Source organism: Oncorhynchus clarkii, chromosome 31 (genome assembly GCF_045791955.1).
Source record: "Oncorhynchus clarkii lewisi isolate Uvic-CL-2024 chromosome 31, UVic_Ocla_1.0, whole genome shotgun sequence".
Taxonomy (NCBI): Eukaryota; Metazoa; Chordata; class Actinopteri; order Salmoniformes; family Salmonidae; genus Oncorhynchus; species Oncorhynchus clarkii.
Window position 1 is genome coordinate 3,817,125 of NC_092177.1, and position 24,382 is coordinate 3,841,506.

Sequence of the window (24,382 nt, forward strand, 5' to 3'; positions counted from 1 at the left end):
ACCCTGAGAGACTGAGGATAGAGCAGCCCATATCAAGCTTTAAGAGATGTCTTTCAGCCTAACGCAACGCAACAGGAGCAGCCCACATCCAGCATTAAAGAGATGTCTTTCACCCTAACGCAACAGGAGCAGCTTATTGTCTGTTGTGACAGAGGGGTGAGGAAGAGAGGGGTGAGGAAGAGGGGTGAGGAAGAGAGGGGTGAGAGGAAGAGGGGGGTGAGAGGAAGAGGGGGTGAGAGGAAGAGGGGGGTGAGAGGAAGAGGGGGGTGAGAGGAAGAGGGGGGGTGAGTGTCATGGGAAGGAGGAAGAATGAGTCATTTACAATAGTTCTTTAGAAGGGGTTGGGTAATACGGGAAGGAAACCGTGGAGAGAGAGAGCGACAGAGCAGGAGAGCGAGATGTCTGTCTAGTGTGATAGAAAAGATTCACTATGACTAGTACAGATCTGCCTAATCAATTACAAGCGTGGCCTACGATTTAGAAGCCCAACACACAATCACACATAAAAACAAAGAATGCACAGTGGTGACCCATATATTCACAACATCGTCAACAGTGGTGACCCATATATTCACAACGACATCAACAGTGGTGACCCATATATTCACAACGACATCAACAGTGGTGACCCATATATTCACAACGACATCAACAGCGGTGACCCATATATTCACAACGACATCAACAGCGGTGACCCATATATTCACAACATCGTCAACAGCGGTGACCCATATATTCACAACATCGTCAACAGTGGTGACCCATATATTCACAACATTGTCAACAGTGGTGACCCATATATTCACAACATTGTCAACAGTGGTGACCCATATATTCACAACATTGTCAACAGTGGTGAACCATATATTCACAACATTGTCAACAGTGGTGACCCATATATTCACAACATTGTCAACAGTGGTGACCCATATATTCACAACATTGTCAACAGTGGTGACCCATATATTCACAACGACATCAACAGCGGTGACCCATATATTCACAACATCGTCAACAGTGGTGACCCATATATTCACAACATTGTCAACAGTGGTGACCCATATATTCACAACATTGTCAACAGTGGTGACCCATATATTCACAACGACATCAACAGCGGTGACCCATATATTCACAACGACATCAACAGCGGTGACCCATATATTCACAACGACATCAACAGCGGTGACCCATATATTCACAACGACATCAACAGCGGTGATCCATATATTCACAACGACATCAACAGCGATGACCCATATATTCACAACGACATCAACAGCGGTGACCCATATATTCACAACGACATCAACAGTGGTGACCCATATATTCACAACATCGTCAACAGTGGTGACCCATATATTCACAACGACATCAACAGCGGTGACCCATATATTCACAACATCGTCAACAGTGGTGACCCATATATTCACAACGACATCAACAGTGGTGACCCATATATTCACAACGACATCAACAGTGGTGACCCATATATTCACAACGACATCAACAGCGGTGACCCATATATTCACAACGACATCAACAGCGGTGACCCATATATTCACAACATCGTCAACAGCGGTGACCCATATATTCACAACATCGTCAACAGTGGTGACCCATATATTCACAACATTGTCAACAGTGGTGACCCATATATTCACAACATTGTCAACAGTGGTGACCCATATATTCACAACATTGTCAACAGTGGTGAACCATATATTCACAACATTGTCAACAGTGGTGACCCATATATTCACAACATTGTCAACAGTGGTGACCCATATATTCACAACATTGTCAACAGTGGTGACCCATATATTCACAACGACATCAACAGCGGTGACCCATATATTCACAACATCGTCAACAGTGGTGACCCATATATTCACAACATTGTCAACAGTGGTGACCCATATATTCACAACATTGTCAACAGTGGTGACCCATATATTCACAACGACATCAACAGCGGTGACCCATATATTCACAACGACATCAACAGCGGTGACCCATATATTCACAACGACATCAACAGCGGTGACCCATATATTCACAACGACATCAACAGCGGTGATCCATATATTCACAACGACATCAACAGCGATGACCCATATATTCACAACGACATCAACAGCGGTGACCCATATATTCACAACGACATCAACAGTGGTGACCCATATATTCACAACATCGTCAACAGTGGTGACCCATATATTCACAACGACATCAACAGCGGTGACCCATATATTCACAACATCGTCAACAGTGGTGACCCATATATTCACAACGACATCAACAGCGGTGACCCATATATTCACAACATCGTCAACAGTGTGTAACACAGACACACATTACAGTGAAACACTTTTATCCAGAGCGACTTACATAAGTGAACGCATACATTTTCATACTAGTCCCCAGTGGGAATCGAACCCACAACCCTGGCATTACAAACGCCGTTCTCTACCCACTGAGCCACATAGGACCGAACACACACACACACACACACACACACACACACCTCAGCTAGAGAGAAAAAATAAGCACAACGTTAGTTTAAAGAGGTGTTGGCACAGGGTGACTTCATTACTTTCCACCAACTTGTTGAAATGTGTCTGATTATAGCCTGTTTTGGTAGTTTTATGAATAGTACTCTCCCAAATTTGAAAACAATCTGAACGTGACCCTGAATCTAAAAAAAAAACGATGGTCTTTCACCAAAGTCTGGTCTGACTGAAGACATAAGCTTCACCCAAAAAGTAGTGCCCTATATAGGGAATAGGGTGCCATTGGCCATTTTCTGGTCTAAAGTAGTGCCCTATATAGGGAGCCATTTAGGATCCAGTCCCATTCCACTACAGCATCAGAGAGGAGGCTGAAGGGCAGAGGTTACAGGAAGAACTAGAGACAGAGCACATCTGGTTTAGAGGAGACTAACTAACATCTGGTTTAGAGGAGACTAACAAACATCTGGTTTAGAGGAGACTAACAAACATCTGGTTTAGAGGAGACTAACAAACATCTGGTTTAGAGGAGACTAACAAACATCTGGTTTAGAGGAGACTAACTAACATCTGGTTTAGAGGAGACTAACTAACCCTGATATCTATTAGAGGAGACTAACTAACATCTGGTATCTATTAGAGGAGACTAACATCTTGTTTAGAGGAGACTAACTAACATCTGGTTTAGAGGAGACTAACTAACCCTGCTGTCTATTAGAGGAGACTAACTAACATCTGGTTTAGAGGAGAATAACTAACATCCGGTTTAGAGGAGACTAACATCCGGTTTAGAGGAGACTAACCCTGCTGTCTATTAGAGGAGACTAACTAACATCCGGTTTAGAGGAGACTAACTAACATCCGGTTTAGAGGAGACTAACTAACATCCGGTTTAGAGGAGACTAACTAACATCCGGTTTAGAGGAGACTAACTAACATCCGGTTTAGAGGAGACTAACTAACATCCGGTTTAGAGGAGACTAACTAACATCCGGTTTAGAGGAGACTAACTAACATCCGGTTTAGAGGAGACTAACTAACATCTGGTTTAGAGGAGACTACCTCTAACCCTGCTATCTTTTAGAGGAGACTACATCTAACCCTGCTATCTTTTAGAGGAGACCAACTCTAACCCTGCTATCTTTTAGAGGAGACTACCTCTAACCCTGCTATCTTTTAGAGGAGACTACCTCTAACCCTGCTATCTATTAGAGGAGACTACCTCTAACCCTGCTATCTTTTAGAGGAGAGACTAAGGGTGTGTTTCTACTTTTGACCAGTCAACATGTCTGTGTACATCTATTAAACATTCTCTCTCCATCACACACTTATCCATTCATCCCTAATGAGAACGTTACCGTCTCTCCTCTCATCCCCCGATGAGGCCGTTACCGTCTCTTTCATCCACCGATGAGGACGTTACTGTCTCTTTCATCCCCCGATGAGGTCGTTACTGTCTCTTTCATCCCCCGATGAGGTCGTTACTGTCTCTTTCATCCCCCGATGAGGTCGTTACTGTCTCTTTCATCCCCCGATGAGGTCGTTGCCGTCTCTCCTCTCATCCCGAGAAGGTCGTTACCGTCTCTCCTCTCATCCCCCGAGGAGGTCGTTACCGTCTCTCCTCTCATCCCCCGGTGAGGTCGTTACTGTCTCCCCTCTCCTCTCATCCTCCGAGGAGATCGTTACTGTCTCTCCTCTCATCCCCCGAGGAGGTTGTTACCGTCTCTCCTCTCATCCCCCGATGAGGTCGTTACTGTCTCTCCTCTCATCCCCCGGTGAGGTCGTTACTGTCTCCCCTCTCCGCTCTCCTCTCATCCCCCGAGGAGGTCGTTACCGTCTCTCCTCTCATCCCCCGAGGAGGTCGTTACCGTCTCTCCTCTCATCCCCCGATGAGGTCGTTACCGTCTCTCCTCTCATCCCCCGATGAGGTCGTTACCGTCTCTCCTCTCATCCCCCGATGAGGTCGTTACCGTCTCTCATCCCCCGAGGAGGTCGTTACCGTCTCTCATCCCCCGAGGAGGTCGTTGCCGTCTCTCCTCTCATCCCGAGAAGGTCGTTACCGTCTCTCCTCTCATCCCCCGAGGAGGTCGTTACCGTCTCTCCTCTCATCCCCCGAGGAGATCGTTACTGTCTCTCCTCTCATCCCCCGAGGAGGTTGTTACCGTCTCTCCTCTCATCCCCCGATGAGGTCGTTACCGTCTCTCCTCTCATCCCCCGAGGAGGTCGTTACCGTCTCTCCTCTCATCCCCCGATGAGGTCGTTACCGTCTCTCCTCTCATCCCCCGATGAGGTCGTTACCGTCTCTCCTCTCATCCCCCGATGAGGTCGTTACCGTCTCTCATCCCCCGAGGAGGTCGTTACCGTCTCTCATCCCCCGAGGAGGTCGTTGCCGTCTCTCCTCTCATCCCGAGAAGGTCGTTACCGTCTCTCCTCTCATCCCCCGAGGAGATCGTTACTGTCTCTCCTCTCATCCCCCGAGGAGGTTGTTACCGTCTCTCCTCTCATCCCCCGATGAGGTCGTTACCGTCTCTCCTCTCATCCCCCGATGAGGTCGTTACCGTCTCTCCTCTCATCCCCCGATGAGGTCGTTACCGTCTCTCCTCTCATCCCCCGATGAGGTCGTTACCGTCTCTCCTCTCATCCCCCGATGAGGTCGTTACCGTCTCTCCTCTCATCCCCCGATGAGGTCGTTACCGTCTCTCCTCTCATCCCCCGATGAGGTCGTTACCGTCTCTCATCCCCCGAGGAAGTCGTTACCGTCTCTCATCCCCCGAGGAGGTCGTTGCCGTCTCTCCTCTCATCCCGAGAAGGTCGTTACCGTCTCTCCTCTCATCCCCCGAGGAGGTCGTTACCGTCTCTCCTCTCATCCCCCGGTGAGGTCGTTACTGTCTCCCCTCTCCTCTCATCCTCCGAGGAGATCGTTACTGTCTCTCCTCTCATCCCCCGAGGAGGTCGTTACCGTCTCTCCTCTCATCCCCCGAGGAGGTCGTTACCGTCTCTCCTCTCATCCCCCGATGAGGTCGTTACCGTCTCTCCTCTCATCCCCCGATGAGGTCGTTACCGTCTCTCCTCTCATCCCCCGATGAGGTCGTTACCGTCTCTCATCCCCCGAGGAGGTCGTTACCGTCTCCCCTCTCCTCTCATCCTCCGAGGAGATCGTTACCGTCTCTCCTCTCATCCCCCGATGAGGTAGTTACCGTCTCTCCTCTCATCCCCCGAGGAGGTCGTTACCGTCTCTCCTCTCATCCCCCGAGGAGGTCGTTACCGTCTCTCCTCTCATCCCCCGAGGAGGTCGTTACCGTCTCTCCTCTCATCCCCCGATGAGGTCGTTACCGTCTCTCCTCTCATCCCCCGATGAGGTCGTTACCGTCTCTCCTCTCATCCCCCGAGGAGGTCGTTACTGTCTCCCCTCTCCTCTCATCCTCCGAGGAGGTCGTTACCGTCTCTCCTCTCATCCCCCGAGGAGGTCGTTACCGTCTCTCCTCTCATCCCCCGAGGAGGTCGTTACCGGCTCTCCTCTCATCCCCCGAGGAGGTCGTTACCGGCTCTCCTCTCATCCCCCGATGAGGTCGTTACCGTCTCTCATCCCCCGATGAGGTCGTTACCGTCTCTCATCCCCCGATGAGGTCGTTACCGTCTCTCATCCCCCGATGAGGTCGTTACCGTCTCTCATCCCCCGATGAGGTCGTTACCGTCTCTCATCCCCCGATGAGGTCGTTACCGTCTCTCATCCCCCGATGAGGTCGTTACCGTCTCTCATCCCCCGATGAGGTCGTTACCGTCTCTCATCCCCCGATGAGGTCGTTACCGTCTCTCATCCCCCGATGAGGTCGTTACCGTCTCTCATCCCCCGATGAGGTCGTTACCGTCTCTCATCCCCCGATGAGGTCGTTACCGTCTCTCATCCCCCGATGAGGTCGTTACCGTCTCTCATCCCCGGATGAGGTCGTTACCGTCTCTCATCCCCCGATGAGGTCGTTACCGTCTCTCATCCCCGGATGAGGTCGTTACCGTCTCTCATCCCCCGATGAGGTCGTTACCGTCTCTCATCCCCCGATGAGGTCGTTACCGTCTCTCATCCCCCGATGAGGTCGTTACCGTCTCTCATCCCCCGATGAGGTCGTTACCGTCTCTCATCCCCCGATGAGGTCGTTACCGTCTCTCATCCCCCGATGAGGTCGTTACCGTCTCTCATCCCCCGATGAGGTCGTTACCGTCTCTCATCCCCCGATGAGGTCGTTACCGTCTCTCATCCCCCGATGAGGTCGTTACCGTCTCTCATCCCCCGATGAGGTCGTTACCGTCTCTCATCCCCCGATGAGGTCGTTACCGTCTCTCATCCCCCGATGAGGTCGTTACCGTCTCTCATCCCCCGATGAGGTCGTTACCGTCTCTCATCCCCCGATGAGGTCGTTACCGTCTCTCATCCCCCGATGAGGTCGTTACCGTCTCTCATCCCCCGATGAGGTCGTTACCGTCTCTCCTCTCATCCCCCGATGAGGTCGTTACCGTCTCTCCTCTCATCCCCCGATGAGGTCGTTACAGTCTCTCCTCTCATCCCCCGATGAGGTCGTTACTGTCTCTCCTCTCATCCCCCGATGAGGTCGTTACTGTCTCTCCTCTCATCCCCCGATGAGGTCGTTACTGTCTCTCCTCTCATCCCCCGATGAGGTCGTTACAGTCTCTCCTCTCATCCCCCGATGAGGTCGTTACTGTCTCTCCTCTCATCCCCCGATGAGGTCGTTACTGTCTCTCCTCTCATCCCCCGATGAGGTCGTTAGTCTCTCCTCTCATCCCCTGATGAGGTCGTCGGGGGATGAGAGTCTCTCCTCTCAGGCAGGGCATCATATCAGTTAGCCATGTTCCTAGTCATTCACACCTCACATTCTTACTGTATATTATAACTCAAGTTTGTTTTGACCGCATCCAAAATGGTACCCTATCTAGTGCCCTACTTTAGGCCAATAGGCCCCTTCTTTAGGCCCGTCAGACTGTGCTAACTTAGTGTCTAACTATCTAGTCAGACTGTATTTACAGATTCCTGAGTCCCTACTACAGTCAGTCAGTGTGTACAGAAGGTGTCCAGACTACACAGCTTGTTAATTTGATGCATTAGAGGCATCCCCTCACCAACAGTACCATCTAGCTCCAGTAGAGCCCCCCCCCCCCCACCCCCAGTACTATCTAGCTCCAGTAGAGCCCCCCCCCTCACCAACAGTACTATCTAGCTCCAGTAGAGCCCCCACCCCACCCCCAGTACTATCTAGCTCCAGTAGAGCCCCCCCCCACCAACAGTACTATCTAGCTCCAGTAGAGCCCCCCCCCACTCACCAACAGTACTATCTAGCTCCAGTAGAGCCCCCCCCCTCACCAACAGTACTATCTAGCTCCAGTAGAGCCCCCCCCCCTCACCAACAGTACTATCTAGCTCCAGTAGAGCCGCCCCCCCCCCCTCACCAACAGTACTATCTAGCTCGAGTAGAGCCCCCCCCCTCACCAACAGTACTATCTAGCTCGAGTAGAGCCCCCCCTCACCAACAGTACTATCTAGCTCGAGTAGAGCCCCCCCCCCCCCCCCACCAACAGTACACAGTACTATCTAGCTCCAGTAGAGCCCCCCCCCTCACCAACAGTACACAGCACTATCTAGCTCCAGTAGAGCCCCCCCCTCACCAACAGTACACAGTACTATCTAGCTCCAGTAGAGCCCCCCCCCTCACCAACAGTACTATCTAGCTCCAGTAGAGCCCCCCCCCCCCCCCCCCCCACCCCACCAACAGTACTATCTAGCTCCAGTAGAGCCCCCCCCCCCCCACCAACAGTACTATCTAGCTCCAGTAGAGCCCCCCCCCACCAACAGTACTATCTAGCTCCAGTAGAGCCCCCCCCCCCCTCACCAACAGTACTATCTAGCTCCAGTAGAGCCCCCCCCCCCCTCACCAACAGTGCTATCTAGCTCCAGTAGAGCCCCCCCCCCCCCACCAACAGTACTATCTAGCTCCAGTAGAGCCCCCCCCCACCAACAGTACTATCTAGCTCCAGTAGAGCCCCCCCCCCCCCTCACCAACAGTACTATCTAGCTCCAGTAGAGCCCCCCCCCCCCTCACCAACAGTGCTATCTAGCTCCAGTAGAGCCCCCCCCCTCACCAACAGTGCTATCTAGCTCCAGTAGAGCCCCCCCCCCCACCCCACCAACAGTACTATCTAGCTCCAGTAGAGCCCCCCCCCCCCCCCTCACCAACAGTACTATCTAGCTCCAGTAGAGCCCCCCCCCCCCTCACCAACAGTACTATCTAGCTCCAGTAGAGCCCCCCCCCCCCCCTCACCAACAGTACTATCTAGCTCCAGTAGAGCCCCCCCCCCCCCTCACCAACAGTACTATCTAGCTCCAGTAGAGCCCCCCCCCCCCCCCTCACCAACAGTACTATCTAGCTCCAGTAGAGCCCCCCCCCCCCCCCTCACCAACAGTACTATCTAGCTCCAGTAGAGCCCCCCCCCTTCACCAACAGTACTATCTAGCTCCAGTAGAGCCCCCCCCCCCCCCTCACCAACAGTACTATCTAGCTCCAGTAGAGCCCCCCCCCCCCTCACCAACAGTACTATCTAGCTCCAGTAGAGCCCCCCCCCCCGTTCACCAACAGTACTATCTAGCTCCAGTAGAGCCCCCCCCCCCTCACCAACAGTACTATCTAGCTCCAGTAGAGCCCCCCCCCCCCTCACCAACAGTACTATCTAGCTCCAGTAGAGCCCCCCCCCCCCCCCTCACCAACAGTACTATCTAGCTCCAGTAGAGCCCCCCCCCCTCACCAACAGTACTATCTAGCTCCAGTAGAGCCCCCCCCCCCTCACCAACAGTACTATCTAGCTCCAGTAGAGCCCCCCCCCCTCACCAACAGTACTATCTAGCTCCAGTAGAGCCCCCCCCCCCTCACCAACAGTACTATCTAGCTCCAGTAGAGCCCCCCCCCCCTCACCAACAGTACTATCTAGCTCCAGTAGAGCCCCCCCCCCCCCTCACCAACAGTACTATCTAGCTCCAGTAGAGCCCCCCCCCGTTCACCAACAGTACTATCTAGCTCCAGTAGAGCCCCCCCCCCGTTCACCAACAGTACTATCTAGCTCCAGTAGAGCCCCCCCCCCCTCACCAACAGTACTATCTAGCTCCAGTAGAGCCCCCCCCCCCTCACCAACAGTACTATCTAGCTCCAGTGGAGCCCCCCCCCCCCTCACCAACAGTACTATCTAGCTCCAGTAGAGCCCCCCCCCCCCCCTCACCAACAGTACTATCTAGCTCCAGTAGAGCCCCCCCCCCGTTCACCAACAGTACTATCTAGCTCCAGTAGAGCCCCCCCCCCCCCTCACCAACAGTACTATCTAGCTCCAGTAGAGCCCCCCCCCCCTCACCAACAGTACTATCTAGCTCCAGTAGAGCCCCCCCCCCTTCACCAACAGTACTATCTAGCTCCAGTAGAGCCCCCCCCCCTCACCAACAGTACTATCTAGCTCCAGTAGAGCCCCCCCCCCCCTCACCAACAGTACTATCTAGCTCCAGTAGAGCCCCCCCCCCCGTTCACCAACAGTACTATCTAGCTCCAGTAGAGCCCCCCCCCCCTCACCAACAGTACTATCTAGCTCCAGTAGAGCCCCCCCCCCCTCACCAACAGTACTATCTAGCTCCAGTAGAGCCCCCCCCCCCTCACCAACAGTACTATCTAGCTCCAGTAGAGCCCCCCCCCCCCTCACCAACAGTACTATCTAGCTCCAGTAGAGCCCCCCCCCCCCCCTCACCAACAGTACTATCTAGCTCCAGTAGAGCCCCCCCCCCCTCACCAACAGTACTATCTAGCTCCAGTAGAGCCCCCCCCCCCTCACCAACAGTACTATCTAGCTCCAGTAGAGCCCCCCCCCCCCTCACCAACAGTGACCAACAACATCTGCCAACCATGTGACCAACAACATCTGCCAACCATGTGACCAATACAATTTGTTTACCAATTTACCCCCAACCCCAGATCAAAATAACTCAGTCAAATGACATTTGCTTCTCTTGCCTTTATTTAGCAACAAAGTGACTTTAATCTCCTTCAATGGATTTTCCAATTGAATTAGCAAATCAAGATATCACATGAGCCACTCTGTACCGTGTTCAGTTTAAAATCATGCATTATGTCTTGAGTATAGTGTTTACAGTACGGTCTAGTTATATTACTGAGGGTGAGTATAGTGTATACAGTACGGTCTAGTTATATTACTGAGGGTGAGTATAGTGTTTACAGTACGGTCTAGTTATATCACTGAGGGTGAGTAGTGTTTACAGTACGGTCTAGTTTATTATCTTACTTGCTGAGGGTGAGTAGTGTTTACAGTACGGTCTAGTTATATTACTGAGGGTAAGTATAGTATATACAGTATGTATAGTACAGTCTAGTTATATTATCTTACTTGCTGAGGGTGAGGGTGAGAGACTCCTCTGCTGCTCTGATCTTGTTCTGTGCCTCCACATGGGTCATGTCTTCTGCGTTGGTCTCTCCGATGGACACCACCCAATCTCCCACGCCCACACCGGCCTGGGTGGCCTTACCCCCGGGGGTCAGCTGTAGAGGGAGAGGGGAATGGGATTGTTGTTCTCAACTTTAAGATTCCACTTTATTTTCTTTACAGCAACAACACAGGGGCGCTAACTCACACAGCAACAACACAGGGGCCGCTAACTCACACAGCAACAACACAGGGGCCGCTAACTCACACAGCAACAACACAGGGGCCGCTAACTCACACAGCAACACAGGGGCGCTAACTCACACAGCAACAACACAGGGGCGCTAACTCACACAGCAACAACACAGGGGCGCTAACTCACACAGCAACAACACAGGGGCGCTAACTCACACAGCAACAACACAGGGGCGCTAACTCACACAGCAACAACACAGGGGCGCTAACTCACACAGCAGCAACACAGGGGCGCTAACTCACACAGCAACAACACAGGGGCCGCTAACTCACACAGCAACAACACAGGGGCGCTAACTCTCACAGCAACAACACAGGGGCGCTAACTCACACAGCAACAACACAGGGGCGCTAACTCACACAGCAACAACACAGGGGCGCTAACTCACACAGCAACAACACAGGGGCGCTAACTCACACAGCAACAACACAGGGGCGCTAACTCACACAGCAACAACACAGGGGCGCTAACTCACACAGCAACAACACAGGACAGTAACTCACACAGCAACAACACAGGACAGTAACTCACACAGCAACAACACCTTGGTCTATTAATGCCGGTCTCAGACACAAGAAAACATTACGATTACCCATGAAACCCCACATTCTTCAGCCTTTCAGTTCAACCCAACAGTACAGCTACATAAATACAAGTGATATCTAGTCAGTAACAGGGCTGATCTAAAGGATATCTAGTCAGTAACAGGGCTGATCTAAAGGATATCTAGTCAGTAACAGGGCTGATCTAGAGGAAAGGATATCTAGTCAGTAACAGGGCTGATCTAAAGGATATCTAGTCAGTAACAGGGCTGATCTAAAGGATAGGATATCTAGTCAGTAACAGGGCTGATCTAAAGGATATCTAGTCAGTAACAGGGCTGATCTAAAGGATATCTAGTCAGTAACAGGGCTGATCTAGAGGAAAGGATATCTAGTCAGTAACAGGGCTGATCTAAAGGATATCTAGTCAGTAACAGGGCTGATCTAAAGGATAGGATATCTAGTCAGTAACAGGGCTGATCTAAAGGATAGGATATCTAGTCAGTAACAGGGCTGATCTAAAGGATAGGATATCTAGTCAGTAACAGGGCTGATCTAAAGGATAGGATATCTAGTCAGTAACAGGGCTGACCTAGAGGAAAGGATATCTAGTCAGTAACAGGGCTGATCTAGAGGATAGGATATCTAGTCAGTAACAGGGCTGATCTAAAGGAAAGGATATCTAGTCAGTAACAGGGCTGATCTAGAGGATAGGATATCTAGTCAGTAACAGGGCTGATCTAAAGGATATCTAGTCAGTAACAGGGCTGATCTAGAGGATAGGATATCTAGTCAGTAACAGGGCTGATCTAGAGGAAAGGATATCTAGTCAGTAACAGGGCTGATCTAGAGGAAAGGATATCTAGTCAGTAACAGGGCTGATCTAAAGGATATCTAGTCAGTAACAGGGCTGATCTAGAGGAAAGGATATCTAGTCAGTAACAGGGCTGATCTAAAGGATATTTAGTCAGTAACAGGGCTGATCTAAAGGATATCTAGTCAGTAACAGGGCTGATCTAGAGGAAAGGATATCTAGTCAGTAACAGGGCTGATCTAAAGGATAGGATATCTAGTCAGTAACAGGGCTGATCTAAAGGATATGATATCTAGTCAGTAACAGGGCTGATCTAAAGGATAGGATATCTAGTCAGTAACAGGGCTGACCTAGAGGAAAGGATATCTAGTCAGTAACAGGGCTGATCTAGAGGATAGGATATCTAGTCAGTAACAGGGCTGATCTAAAGGAAAGGATATCTAGTCAGTAACAGGGCTGATCTAGAGGATAGGATATCTAGTCAGTAACAGGGCTGATCTAAAGGATATCTAGTCAGTAACAGGGCTGATCTAGAGGATAGGATATCTAGTCAGTAACAGGGCTGATCTAGAGGAAAGGATATCTAGTCAGTAACAGGGCTGATCTAGAGGATAGGATATCTAGTCAGTAACAGGGCTGATCTAGAGGAAAGGATATCTAGTCAGTAACAGGGCTGATCTAGAGGATAGGATATCTAGTCAGTAACAGGGCTGATCTAGAGGAAAGGATATCTAGTCAGTAACAGGGCTGATCTAGAGGAAAGGATATCTAGTCAGTAACAGGGCTGATCTAGAGGAAAGGATATCTAGTCAGTAACAGGGCTGATCTAGAGGAAAGGATATCTAGTCAGTAACAGGGCTGATCTAGAGGAAAGGATATCTAGTCAGTAACAGGGCTGATCTAGAGGAAAGGATATCTAGTCAGTAACAGGGCTGATCTAAAGGATAGGATATCTAGTCAGTAACAGGGCTGATCTAGAGGAAAGGATATCTAGTCAGTAACAGGGCTGATCTAAAGGATATCTAGTCAGTAACAGGGCTGATCTAGAGGAAAGGATATCTAGTCAGTAACAGGGCTGATCTAGAGGATAGGATATCTAGTCAGTAACAGGGCTGATCTAAAGGATAGGATATCTAGTCAGTAACAGGGCTGATTTTTATTTTATTTATTTTACCTTTATTTAACCAGGTAGGCAAGTTGAGAACAAGTTCTCATTTACAATTGCGACCTGGCCAAGATAAAGCAAAGCAGTTCGACAGACACAACAACACAGAGTTACACATGGAGTAAAACAAACATACAGTCAATAATAAAGTATAAACAAGTCTATATACAATGTGAGCAAATGAGGTGAGAAGGGAGGTAAAGGCAAAAAAGGCCTTGGTGGCAAGGTAAATACAATATAGCAAGTATAACACTGGAATGGTAGTTTTGCAATGGAAGAATGTGCAAAGTAGAAATACAAATAATGGGGTGCAAAGGAGCAAAATAAATAAATTAATTAAATACAGTTGGGAAAGAGGTAGTTGATAGGGCTAAATTATAGGTGGGCTATGTACAGGTGCAGTAATCTGTGAGCTGCTCTGACAGTTGGTGCTTAAAGCTAGTGAGGGAGATAAGTGTTTCCAGTTTCAGAGATTTTTGTAGTTCGTTCCAGTCATTGGCAGCAGAGAACTGGAAAGAGAGGCGGCCAAAGAAAGAATTGGTTTTGGGGGTGACTAGAGAGATATACCTGCTGGAGCGTGTGCTACAGGTGGGAGATGCTATGGTGACCAGCGAGCTGAGATAAGGGGGGACTTTACCTAGCAGGGTCTTGTAGATGACATGGAGCCAGTGGGTTTGGCGACGAGTATGAAGCGAGGGCCAGCCAACGAGAGCGTACAGGTCGCAATGGTGGGTAGTATATGGGGCTTTGGTGACAAAACGGATTGCACTGTGATAGACTGCATCCAATTTGTTGAGTAGGGTATTGGAGGCTATTTTGTAAATTACATCGCCAAAGTCGAGGATTGGTAGGATGGTCAGTTTTACAAGGGTATGTTTGGCAGCATGAGTGAAGGATGCTTTGTTGCGAAATAGGAAGCCAATTCTAGATTTAACTTTGGATTGGAGATGTTTGATATGGGTCTGGAAGGAGAGTTTACAGTCTAACCAGACACCTAAGTATTTGTAGTTGTCCACGTATTCTAAGTCAGAGCCGTCCAGAGTAGTGATGTTGGACAGGCGGGTAGGTGCAGGTAGCGATCGGTTGAAGAGCATGCATTTAGTTTTACTTGTATTTAAGAGCAATTGGAGGCCACGGAAGGAGAGTTGTATGGCATTGCAGCTTGCCTGGAGGGTTGTTAACACAGTGTCCAAAGAAGGGCCAGAAGTATACAGAATGGTGTCGTCTGCGTAGAGGTGGATCAGAGACTCACCAGCAGCAAGAGCGACCTCATTGATGTATACAGAGAAGAGAGTCGGTCCAAGAATTGAACCCTGTGGCACCCCCATAGAGACTGCCAGAGGTCCGGACAACAGACCCTCCGATTTGACACACTGAACTCTATCAGAGAAGTAGTTGGTGAACCAGGCGAGGCAATCATTTGAGAAACCAAGGCTGTTGAGTCTGCCGATGAGGATGTGGTGATTGACAGAGTCGAAAGCCTTGGCCAGATCAATGAATACGGCTGCACAGTAATGTTTCTTATCGATGGCGGTTAAGATATCGTTTAGGACCTTGAGCGTGGCTGAGGTGCACCCATGACCAGCTCTGAAACCAGATTGCATAGCAGAGAAGGTATGGTGAGATTCAAAATGGTCGGTAATCTGTTTGTTGACTTGGCTTTCGAAGACCTTAGAAAGGCATGGTAGGATAGATATAGGTCTGTAGCAGTTTGGGTCAAGAGTGTCCCCCCCTTTGAAGAGGGGGATGACCGCAGCTGCTTTCCAATCTTTGGGAATCTCAGACGACACGAAAGAGAGGTTGAACAGGCTAGTAATAGGAGTGGCAACAATTTCTGCAGATAATTTTAGAAAGAAAGGGTCCAGATTGTCTAGCCCGGCTGATTTGTAGGGGTCCAGATTTTGCAGCTCTTTCAGAACATCAGCTGAATGGATTTGGGAGAAGGAGAAATGGGGAAGGCTTGGGCGAGTTGCTGTTGGGGATGCAGTGCTGTTGACAGGGGTAGGAGTAGCCAGGTGGAAAGCATGGCCAGCAGTAGAAAAATGCTTATTGAAATTTTCAATTATGGTGGATTTATCAGTGGTGACAGTGTTTCCTATCTTCAGTGCAGTGGGCAGCTGGGAGGAGGTGTTCTTATTCTCCATGGACTTTACAGTGTCCCAGAACTTTTTTTGAGTTAGTGTTGCAAGAAGCAAATTTCTGCTTGAAAAAGCTAGCCTTGGCTTTTCTAACTGCCTGTGTATAATGGTTTCTAGCTTCCCTGAACAGCTGCATATCACGGGGGCTGTTCGATGCTAATGCAGAACGCCATAGGATGTTTTTGTGTTGGTTAAGGGCAGTCAGGTCTGGGGAGAACCAAGGGCTATATCTGTTCCTGGTTCTTGAATGGGGCATGTTTATTTAAGATGGTTAGGAAGGCATTTTTAAAAAATATCCAGGCATCCTCTACTGACGGGATGAGGTCAATATCCTTCCAGGATACCCCGGCCAGGTCGATTAGAAAGGCCTGCTCGCTGAAGTGTTTCAGGGAGCGTTTTACAGTGATGAGAGGAGGTCGTTTGACCGCTGACCCATTACGGATGCAGGCAATGAGGCAGTGATCGCTGAGATCTTGGTTGAAGACAGCAGAGGTGTATTTAGAGGGGAAGTTGGTTAGGATGATATCTATGAGGGTGCCCGTGTTTAAGGCTTTGGGGAGGTACCTGGTAGGTTCATTGATAATTTGTGTGAGATTGAGGGCATCAAGTTTAGATTGTAGGATGGCTGGGGTGTTAAGCATGTTCCAGTTTAGGTCGCCTAGCAGCCCGAGCTCTGAAGATAGATGGGGGGCAATCAGTTCACATATGGTGTCCAGAGCACAGCTGGGGGCAGAGGGTGGTCTATAGCAGGCGGCAACGGTGAGAGACTTGTTTTTAGAGAGGTGGATTTTTAAAAGTAGAAGTTCAAATTGTTTGGGTACAGACCTGGATAGTAGGACAGAACTCTGCAGGCTATCTTTGCAGTAGATTGCAACACCGCCCCCTTTGGCAGCTCTATCTTGTCTGAAAATGTTGTAGTTTGGAATTAAAATGTCTGAATTTTTGGTGGTCTTCCTAAGCCAGGATTCAGACACAGCTAGAACATCCGGGTTGGCAGAGTGTGCTAAAGCAGTGAATAGAACAAACTTAGGGAGGAGGCTTCTAATGTTAACATGCATGAAACCAAGGCTATTACGGTTACAGAAGTCGTCAAAAGAGAGCACCTGGGGAATAGGAGTGGAGCTAGGCACTGCAGGGCCTGGATTCACCTCTACATCGCCAGAGGAACATAGGAGGAGTAGAATAAGGGTGCGGCTAAAAGCAATAAGAATTGGTCGTCTAGAACGTCTGGAACAGAGAGTAAAAGGAGGTTTCTGGGGGTGATAAAATAGCATCAAGGTATAATGTACAGACAAAGGTAAGGTAGGATGTGAATACAGTGGAGGTAAACCTAGGTATTGAGTGATGAAGAGAGAGATATTGTCTCTAGAAACATCATTGAAACCAGGAGATGTCATTGCATGTGTGGGTGGTGGAACTAATAGGTTGGATAAGGTATAGTGAGCAGGACTAGAGGCTCTACAGTGAAATAAGCCAATAAACACTAACCAGAACAGCAATGGACAAGACATATTGACATTAAGGAGAGGCATGCTTAGTCGAGTGATCAAAAGGGTCCAGTGAGTGGAGAGGTTGGTTGAGGGTCACGGCGATTTAGACAGCTAGCCAGGCCAACCGGTAGCAAGCTAGCATAGGATGGAGTCTGTTGTTAGCCACCTCTTGCGTTCGGTCAGTAGATTAGTGGGGTTCCGTGTGGTAGAGGGGATTAATCCAAATCACACAACAACAACAAAAATAAGAACAATAGATATAGTTATAGAGGCCTGAGAAGAAAACATAATAATAATACAAATAAATAAATTGTCTGATTGTCTATTCAGATAGCAGCCGGTAAGACAGCTAACGGTTAGCGGGCCGCAGATGGGCGTTCAGGTAACGTCGCGACAGAGGAGCCAGCCGGATCTCATTCAGGTAGATAACGTCGGCAGTCCAGTTGTGAAGGCCCGGTGGGGCTCCGCGTAGGCAGTGAAACGGGTCCGGATAGGTGACTGCAGCCCAGGAGTGAATGATGGAACTCAGGAGTGATTGACGGAGCTGGCTAGCACCGGAACAATCGATGTTTGCTCCGGAATCGACGAAAGCCGACTGTCACACGGATAGCAGCTAGCTAGCTGTGAGATCCGGGTATGAATGTCCAGAGAGCAGTTGAAATCCAGGGACATGGAGAGAAAAATTGGTCCGGTATGTTCCGTTCCGAGCCGCGCTGCGCCGTACAAAACTGGCGATAGATTTTCGATAGATTTTCTAACTAAAGGATAGCTGATGACCACAAACCGTGGTTAGCTGAATACTAACGATTTGCCAGTAAAGAAGCTAACTAGCTTCTGATTAGCTTCTGGGCTAGCTTCTGGCTAGTTTCTGGCTAGCTTCTTGGAGGATTACAGATCTGAGGTAAATAATACTTTTTTATAAATATAAATTGGTGAGGCTGGTTGCAGGAGAGTGTTTAGAAGATGAGTTGATGGAAAATAAAAATAAAATGTATGTGAAAAAAGTTGTAAATATATATATATATATACAGGACACGACAAGACGAGGACAAAAGACGTCTGAACTGCTATGCGATCTTGGAGGGAACAGGGCTGATCTAGAGGAAAGGATATCTAGTCAGTAACAGGGCTGATCTAGAGGATAGGATATCTAGTCAGTAACAGGGCTGATCTAGAGGATAGGTAGGATATCTAGTCAGTAACAGGGCTGATCGAAAGGATATCTAGTCAGTAACAGGGCTGATCTAAAGGATATCTAGTCAGTAACAGGGCTGATCTAGAGGAAAGGATATCTAGTCAGTAACAGGGTTGATCTAGAGGAAAGGATATCTAGTCAGTAACAGGGCTGATCTAAAGGATATCTAGTCAGTAACAGGGCTGATCTAGAGGATATCTAGTCAGTAACAGGGCTGATCTAGAGGAAAGGATATCTAGTCAGTAACAGGGCTGATCTAGAGGAAAGGATATCTAGTCAGTAACAGGGCTGATCTAGAGGAAAGGATATCTAGTCAGTAACAGGGCTGATCTAGAGGAAATGATATCTAGTCAGTAACAGGGCTGATCTAAAGGATAGGATATCTAGTCAGTAACAGGGCTGATCTAGAGGAAAGGATATCTAGTCAGTAACAGGGCTGATCTAAAGGATAGGATATCTAGTCAGTAACAGGGCTGATCTAGAGGAAAGGATATCTAGTCAGTAACAGGGCTGATCTAAAGGATATCTAGTCAGTAACAGGGCTGATCTAGAGGAAAGGATATCTAGTCAGTAACAGGGCTGATCTAGAGGATAGGATATCTAGTCAGTAACAGGGCTGATCTAAAGGATAGGATATCTAGTCAGTAACAGGGCTGATTTTTATTTTATTTATTTTACCTTTATTTAACCAGGTAGGCAAGTTGAGAACAAGTTCTCATTTACAATTGCGACCTGGCCAAGATAAAGCAAAGCAGTTCGACAGACACAACAACACAGAGTTACACATGGAGTAAAACAAACATACAGTCAATAATAAAGTATAAACAAGTCTATATACAATGTGAGCAAATGAGGTGAGAAGGGAGGTAAAGGCAAAAAAGGCCTTGGTGGCAAGGTAAATACAATATAGCAAGTATAACACTGGAATGGTAGTTTTGCAATGGAAGAATGTGCAAAGTAGAAATACAAATAATGGGGTGCAAAGGAGCAAAATAAATAAATTAATTAAATACAGTTGGGAAAGAGGTAGTTGATAGGGCTAAATTATAGGTGGGCTATGTACAGGTGCAGTAATCTGTGAGCTGCTCTGACAGTTGGTGCTTAAAGCTAGTGAGGGAGATAAGTGTTTCCAGTTTCAGAGATTTTTGTAGTTCGTTCCAGTCATTGGCAGCAGAGAACTGGAAAGAGAGGCGGCCAAAGAAAGAATTGGTTTTGGGGGTGACTAGAGAGATATACCTGCTGGAGCGTGTGCTACAGGTGGGAGATGCTATGGTGACCAGCGAGCTGAGATAAGGGGGGACTTTACCTAGCAGGGTCTTGTAGATGACATGGAGCCAGTGGGTTTGGCGACGAGTATGAAGCGAGGGCCAGCCAACGAGAGCGTACAGGTCGCAATGGTGGGTAGTATATGGGGCTTTGGTGACAAAACGGATTGCACTGTGATAGACTGCATCCAATTTGTTGAGTAGGGTATTGGAGGCTATTTTGTAAATTACATCGCCAAAGTCGAGGATTGGTAGGATGGTCAGTTTTACAAGGGTATGTTTGGCAGCATGAGTGAAGGATGCTTTGTTGCGAAATAGGAAGCCAATTCTAGATTTAACTTTGGATTGGAGATGTTTGATATGGGTCTGGAAGGAGAGTTTACAGTCTAACCAGACACCTAAGTATTTGTAGTTGTCCACGTATTCTAAGTCAGAGCCGTCCAGAGTAGTGATGTTGGACAGGCGGGTAGGTGCAGGTAGCGATCGGTTGAAGAGCATGCATTTAGTTTTACTTGTATTTAAGAGCAATTGGAGGCCACGGAAGGAGAGTTGTATGGCATTGCAGCTTGCCTGGAGGGTTGTTAACACAGTGTCCAAAGAAGGGCCAGAAGTATACAGAATGGTGTCGTCTGCGTAGAGGTGGATCAGAGACTCACCAGCAGCAAGAGCGACCTCATTGATGTATACAGAGAAGAGAGTCGGTCCAAGAATTGAACCCTGTGGCACCCCCATAGAGACTGCCAGAGGTCCGGACAACAGACCCTCCGATTTGACACACTGAACTCTATCAGAGAAGTAGTTGGTGAACCAGGCGAGGCAATCATTTGAGAAACCAAGGCTGTTGAGTCTGCCGATGAGGATGTGGTGATTGACAGAGTCGAAAGCCTTGGCCAGATCAATGAATACGGCTGCACAGTAATGTTTCTTATCGATGGCGGTTAAGATATCATTTAGGACCTTGAGCGTGGCTGAGGTGCACCCATGACCAGCTCTGAAACCAGATTGCATAGCAGAGAAGGTATGGTGAGATTCAAAATGGTCGGTAATCTGTTTGTTGACTTGGCTTTCGAAGACCTTAGAAAGGCATGGTAGGATAGATATAGGTCTGTAGCAGTTTGGGTCAAGAGTGTCCCCCCCTTTGAAGAGGGGGATGACCGCAGCTGCTTTCCAATCTTTGGGAATCTCAGACGACACGAAAGAGAGGTTGAACAGGCTAGTAATAGGAGTGGCAACAATTTCTGCAGATAATTTTAGAAAGAAAGGGTCCAGATTGTCTAGCCCGGCTGATTTGTAGGGGTCCAGATTTTGCAGCTCTTTCAGAACATCAGCTGAATGGATTTGGGAGAAGGAGAAATGGGGAAGGCTTGGGCGAGTTGCTGTTGGGGATGCAGTGCTGTTGACAGGGGTAGGAGTAGCCAGGTGGAAAGCATGGCCAGCAGTAGAAAAATGCTTATTGAAATTTTCAATTATGGTGGATTTATCAGTGGTGACAGTGTTTCCTATCTTCAGTGCAGTGGGCAGCTGGGAGGAGGTGTTCTTATTCTCCATGGACTTTACAGTGTCCCAGAACTTTTTTTGAGTTAGTGTTGCAAGAAGCAAATTTCTGCTTGAAAAAGCTAGCCTTGGCTTTTCTAACTGCCTGTGTATAATGGTTTCTAGCTTCCCTGAACAGCTGCATATCACGGGGGCTGTTCGATGCTAATGCAGAACGCCATAGGATGTTTTTGTGTTGGTTAAGGGCAGTCAGGTCTGGGGAGAACCAAGGGCTATATCTGTTCCTGGTTCTTGAATGGGGCATGTTTATTTAAGATGGTTAGGAAGGCATTTTTAAAAAATATCCAGGCATCCTCTACTGACGGGATGAGGTCAATATCCTTCCAGGATACCCCGGCCAGGTCGATTAGAAAGGCCTGCTCGCTGAAGTGTTTCAGGGAGCGTTTTACAGTGATGAGAGGAGGTCGTTTGACCGCTGACCCATTACGGATGCAGGCAATGAGGCAGTGATCGCTGAGATCTTGGTTGAAGACAGCAGAGGTGTATTTAGAGGGGAAGTTGGTTAGGATGATATCTATGAGGGTGCCCGTGTTTAAGGCTTTGGGGAGGTACCTGGTAGGTTCATTGATAATTTGTGTGAGATTGAGGGCATCAAGTTTAGATTGTAGGATGGCTGGGGTGTTAAGCATGTTCCAGTTTAGGTCGCCTAGCAGCACGAGCTCTGAAGATAGATGGGGGGCAATCAGTTCACATATGGTGTCCAGAGCACAGCTGGGGGCAGAGGGTGGTCTATAGCAGGCGGCAACGGTGAGAGACTTGTTTTTAGAGAGGTGGATTTTTAAAAGTAGAAGTTCAAATTGTTTGGGTACAGACCTGGATAGTAGGACAGAACTCTGCAGGCTATCTTTGCAGTAGATTGCAACACCGCCCCCTTTGGCAGCTCTATCTTGTCTGAAAATGTTGTAGTTTGGAATTAAAATGTCTGAATTTTTGGTGGTCTTCCTAAGCCAGGATTCAGACACAGCTAGAACATCCGGGTTGGCAGAGTGTGCTAAAGCAGTGAATAGAACAAACTTAGGGAGGAGGCTTCTAATGTTAACATGCATGAAACCAAGGCTATTACGGTTACAGAAGTCGTCAAAAGAGAGCACCTGGGGAATAGGAGTGGAGCTAGGCACTGCAGGGCCTGGATTCACCTCTACATCGCCAGAGGAACATAGGAGGAGTAGAATAAGGGTGCGGCTAAAAGCAATAAGAATTGGTCGTCTAGAACGTCTGGAACAGAGAGTAAAAGGAGGTTTCTGGGGGCGATAAAATAGCATCAAGGTATAATGTACAGACAAAGGTAAGGTAGGATGTGAATACAGTGGAGGTAAACCTAGGTATTGAGTGATGAAGAGAGAGATATTGTCTCTAGAAACATCATTGAAACCAGGAGATGTCATTGCATGTGTGGGTGGTGGAACTAATAGGTTGGATAAGGTATAGTGAGCAGGACTAGAGGCTCTACAGTGAAATAAGCCAATAAACACTAACCAGAACAGCAATGGACAAGACATATTGACATTAAGGAGAGGCATGCTTAGTCGAGTGATCAAAAGGGTCCAGTGAGTGGAGAGGTTGGTTGAGGGTCACGGCGATTTAGACAGCTAGCCAGGCCAACCGGTAGCAAGCTAGCATAGGATGGAGTCTGTTGTTAGCCACCTCTTGCGTTCGGTCAGTAGATTAGTGGGGTTCCGTGTGGTAGAGGGGATTAATCCAAATCACACAACAACAACAAAAATAAGAACAATAGATATAGTTATAGAGGCCTGAGAAGAAAACATAATAATAATACAAATAAATAAATTGTCTGATTGTCTATTCAGATAGCAGCCGGTAAGACAGCTAACGGTTAGCGGGCCGCAGATGGGCGTTCAGGTAACGTCGCGACAGAGGAGCCAGCCGGATCTCATTCAGGTAGATAACGTCGGCAGTCCAGTTGTGAAGGCCCGGTGGGGCTCCGCGTAGGCAGTGAAACGGGTCCGGATAGGTGACTGCAGCCCAGGAGTGAATGATGGAACTCAGGAGTGATTGACGGAGCTGGCTAGCACCGGAACAATCGATGTTTGCTCCGGAATCGACGAAAGCCGACTGTCACACGGATAGCAGCTAGCTAGCTGTGAGATCCGGGTATGAATGTCCAGAGAGCAGTTGAAATCCAGGGACATGGAGAGAAAAATTGGTCCGGTATGTTCCGTTCCGAGCCGCGCTGCGCCGTACAAAACTGGCGATAGATTTTCGATAGATTTTCTAACTAAAGGATAGCTGATGACCACAAACCGTGGTTAGCTGAATACTAACGATTTGCCAGTAAAGAAGCTAACTAGCTTCTGATTAGCTTCTGGCTAGTTTCTGGCTAGCTTCTTGGAGGATTACAGATCTGAGGTAAATAATACTTTTTTATAAATATAAATTGGTGAGGCTGGTTGCAGGAGAGTGTTTAGAAGATGAGTTGATGGAAAATAAAAATAAAATGTATGTGAAAAAAGTTGTAAATATATATATATATATACAGGACACGACAAGACGAGGACAAAAGACGTCTGAACTGCTATGCGATCTTGGAGGGAACAGGGCTGATCTAGAGGAAAGGATATCTAGTCAGTAACAGGGCTGATCTAGAGGATAGGATATCTAGTCAGTAACAGGGCTGATCTAGAGGATAGGTAGGATATCTAGTCAGTAACAGGGCTGATCGAAAGGATATCTAGTCAGTAACAGGGCTGATCTAAAGGATATCTAGTCAGTAACAGGGCTGATCTAGAGGAAAGGATATCTAGTCAGTAACAGGGTTGATCTAGAGGAAAGGATATCTAGTCAGTAACAGGGCTGATCTAGAGGAAAGGATATCTAGTCAGTAACAGGGCTGATCTAGAGGAAAGGATATCTAGTCAGTAACAGGGCTGATCTAGAGGAAAGGATATCTAGTCAGTAACAGGGCTGATCTAGAGGAAAGGATATCTAGTCAGTAACAGGGCTGATCTAAAGGATAT

At 48.3% G+C, this 24,382-nt stretch overlaps 1 protein-coding gene across 5 annotated transcripts in view; it reads right to left on the minus strand.

Annotated features, from left to right (window-relative positions):
• The window catches only part of LOC139390417 (PDZ and LIM domain protein 7-like), a 121,114-nt gene that overhangs the window by 63,612 nt on the left and 33,120 nt on the right, over positions 1-24,382 (minus strand). For all 5 annotated transcript variants that reach the window (XR_011629506.1, XR_011629505.1, XR_011629507.1 and 2 more), the window contains exon 3: positions 10,953-11,104. Coding sequence is in view for 1 of the 5 variants with exons in the window: in XM_071137532.1 (XP_070993633.1) it covers positions 10,953-11,104 (152 nt within the window). In the remaining 4 variants the exon portion in view is untranslated. The remainder of the gene's footprint in view (positions 1-10,952; positions 11,105-24,382) is intronic.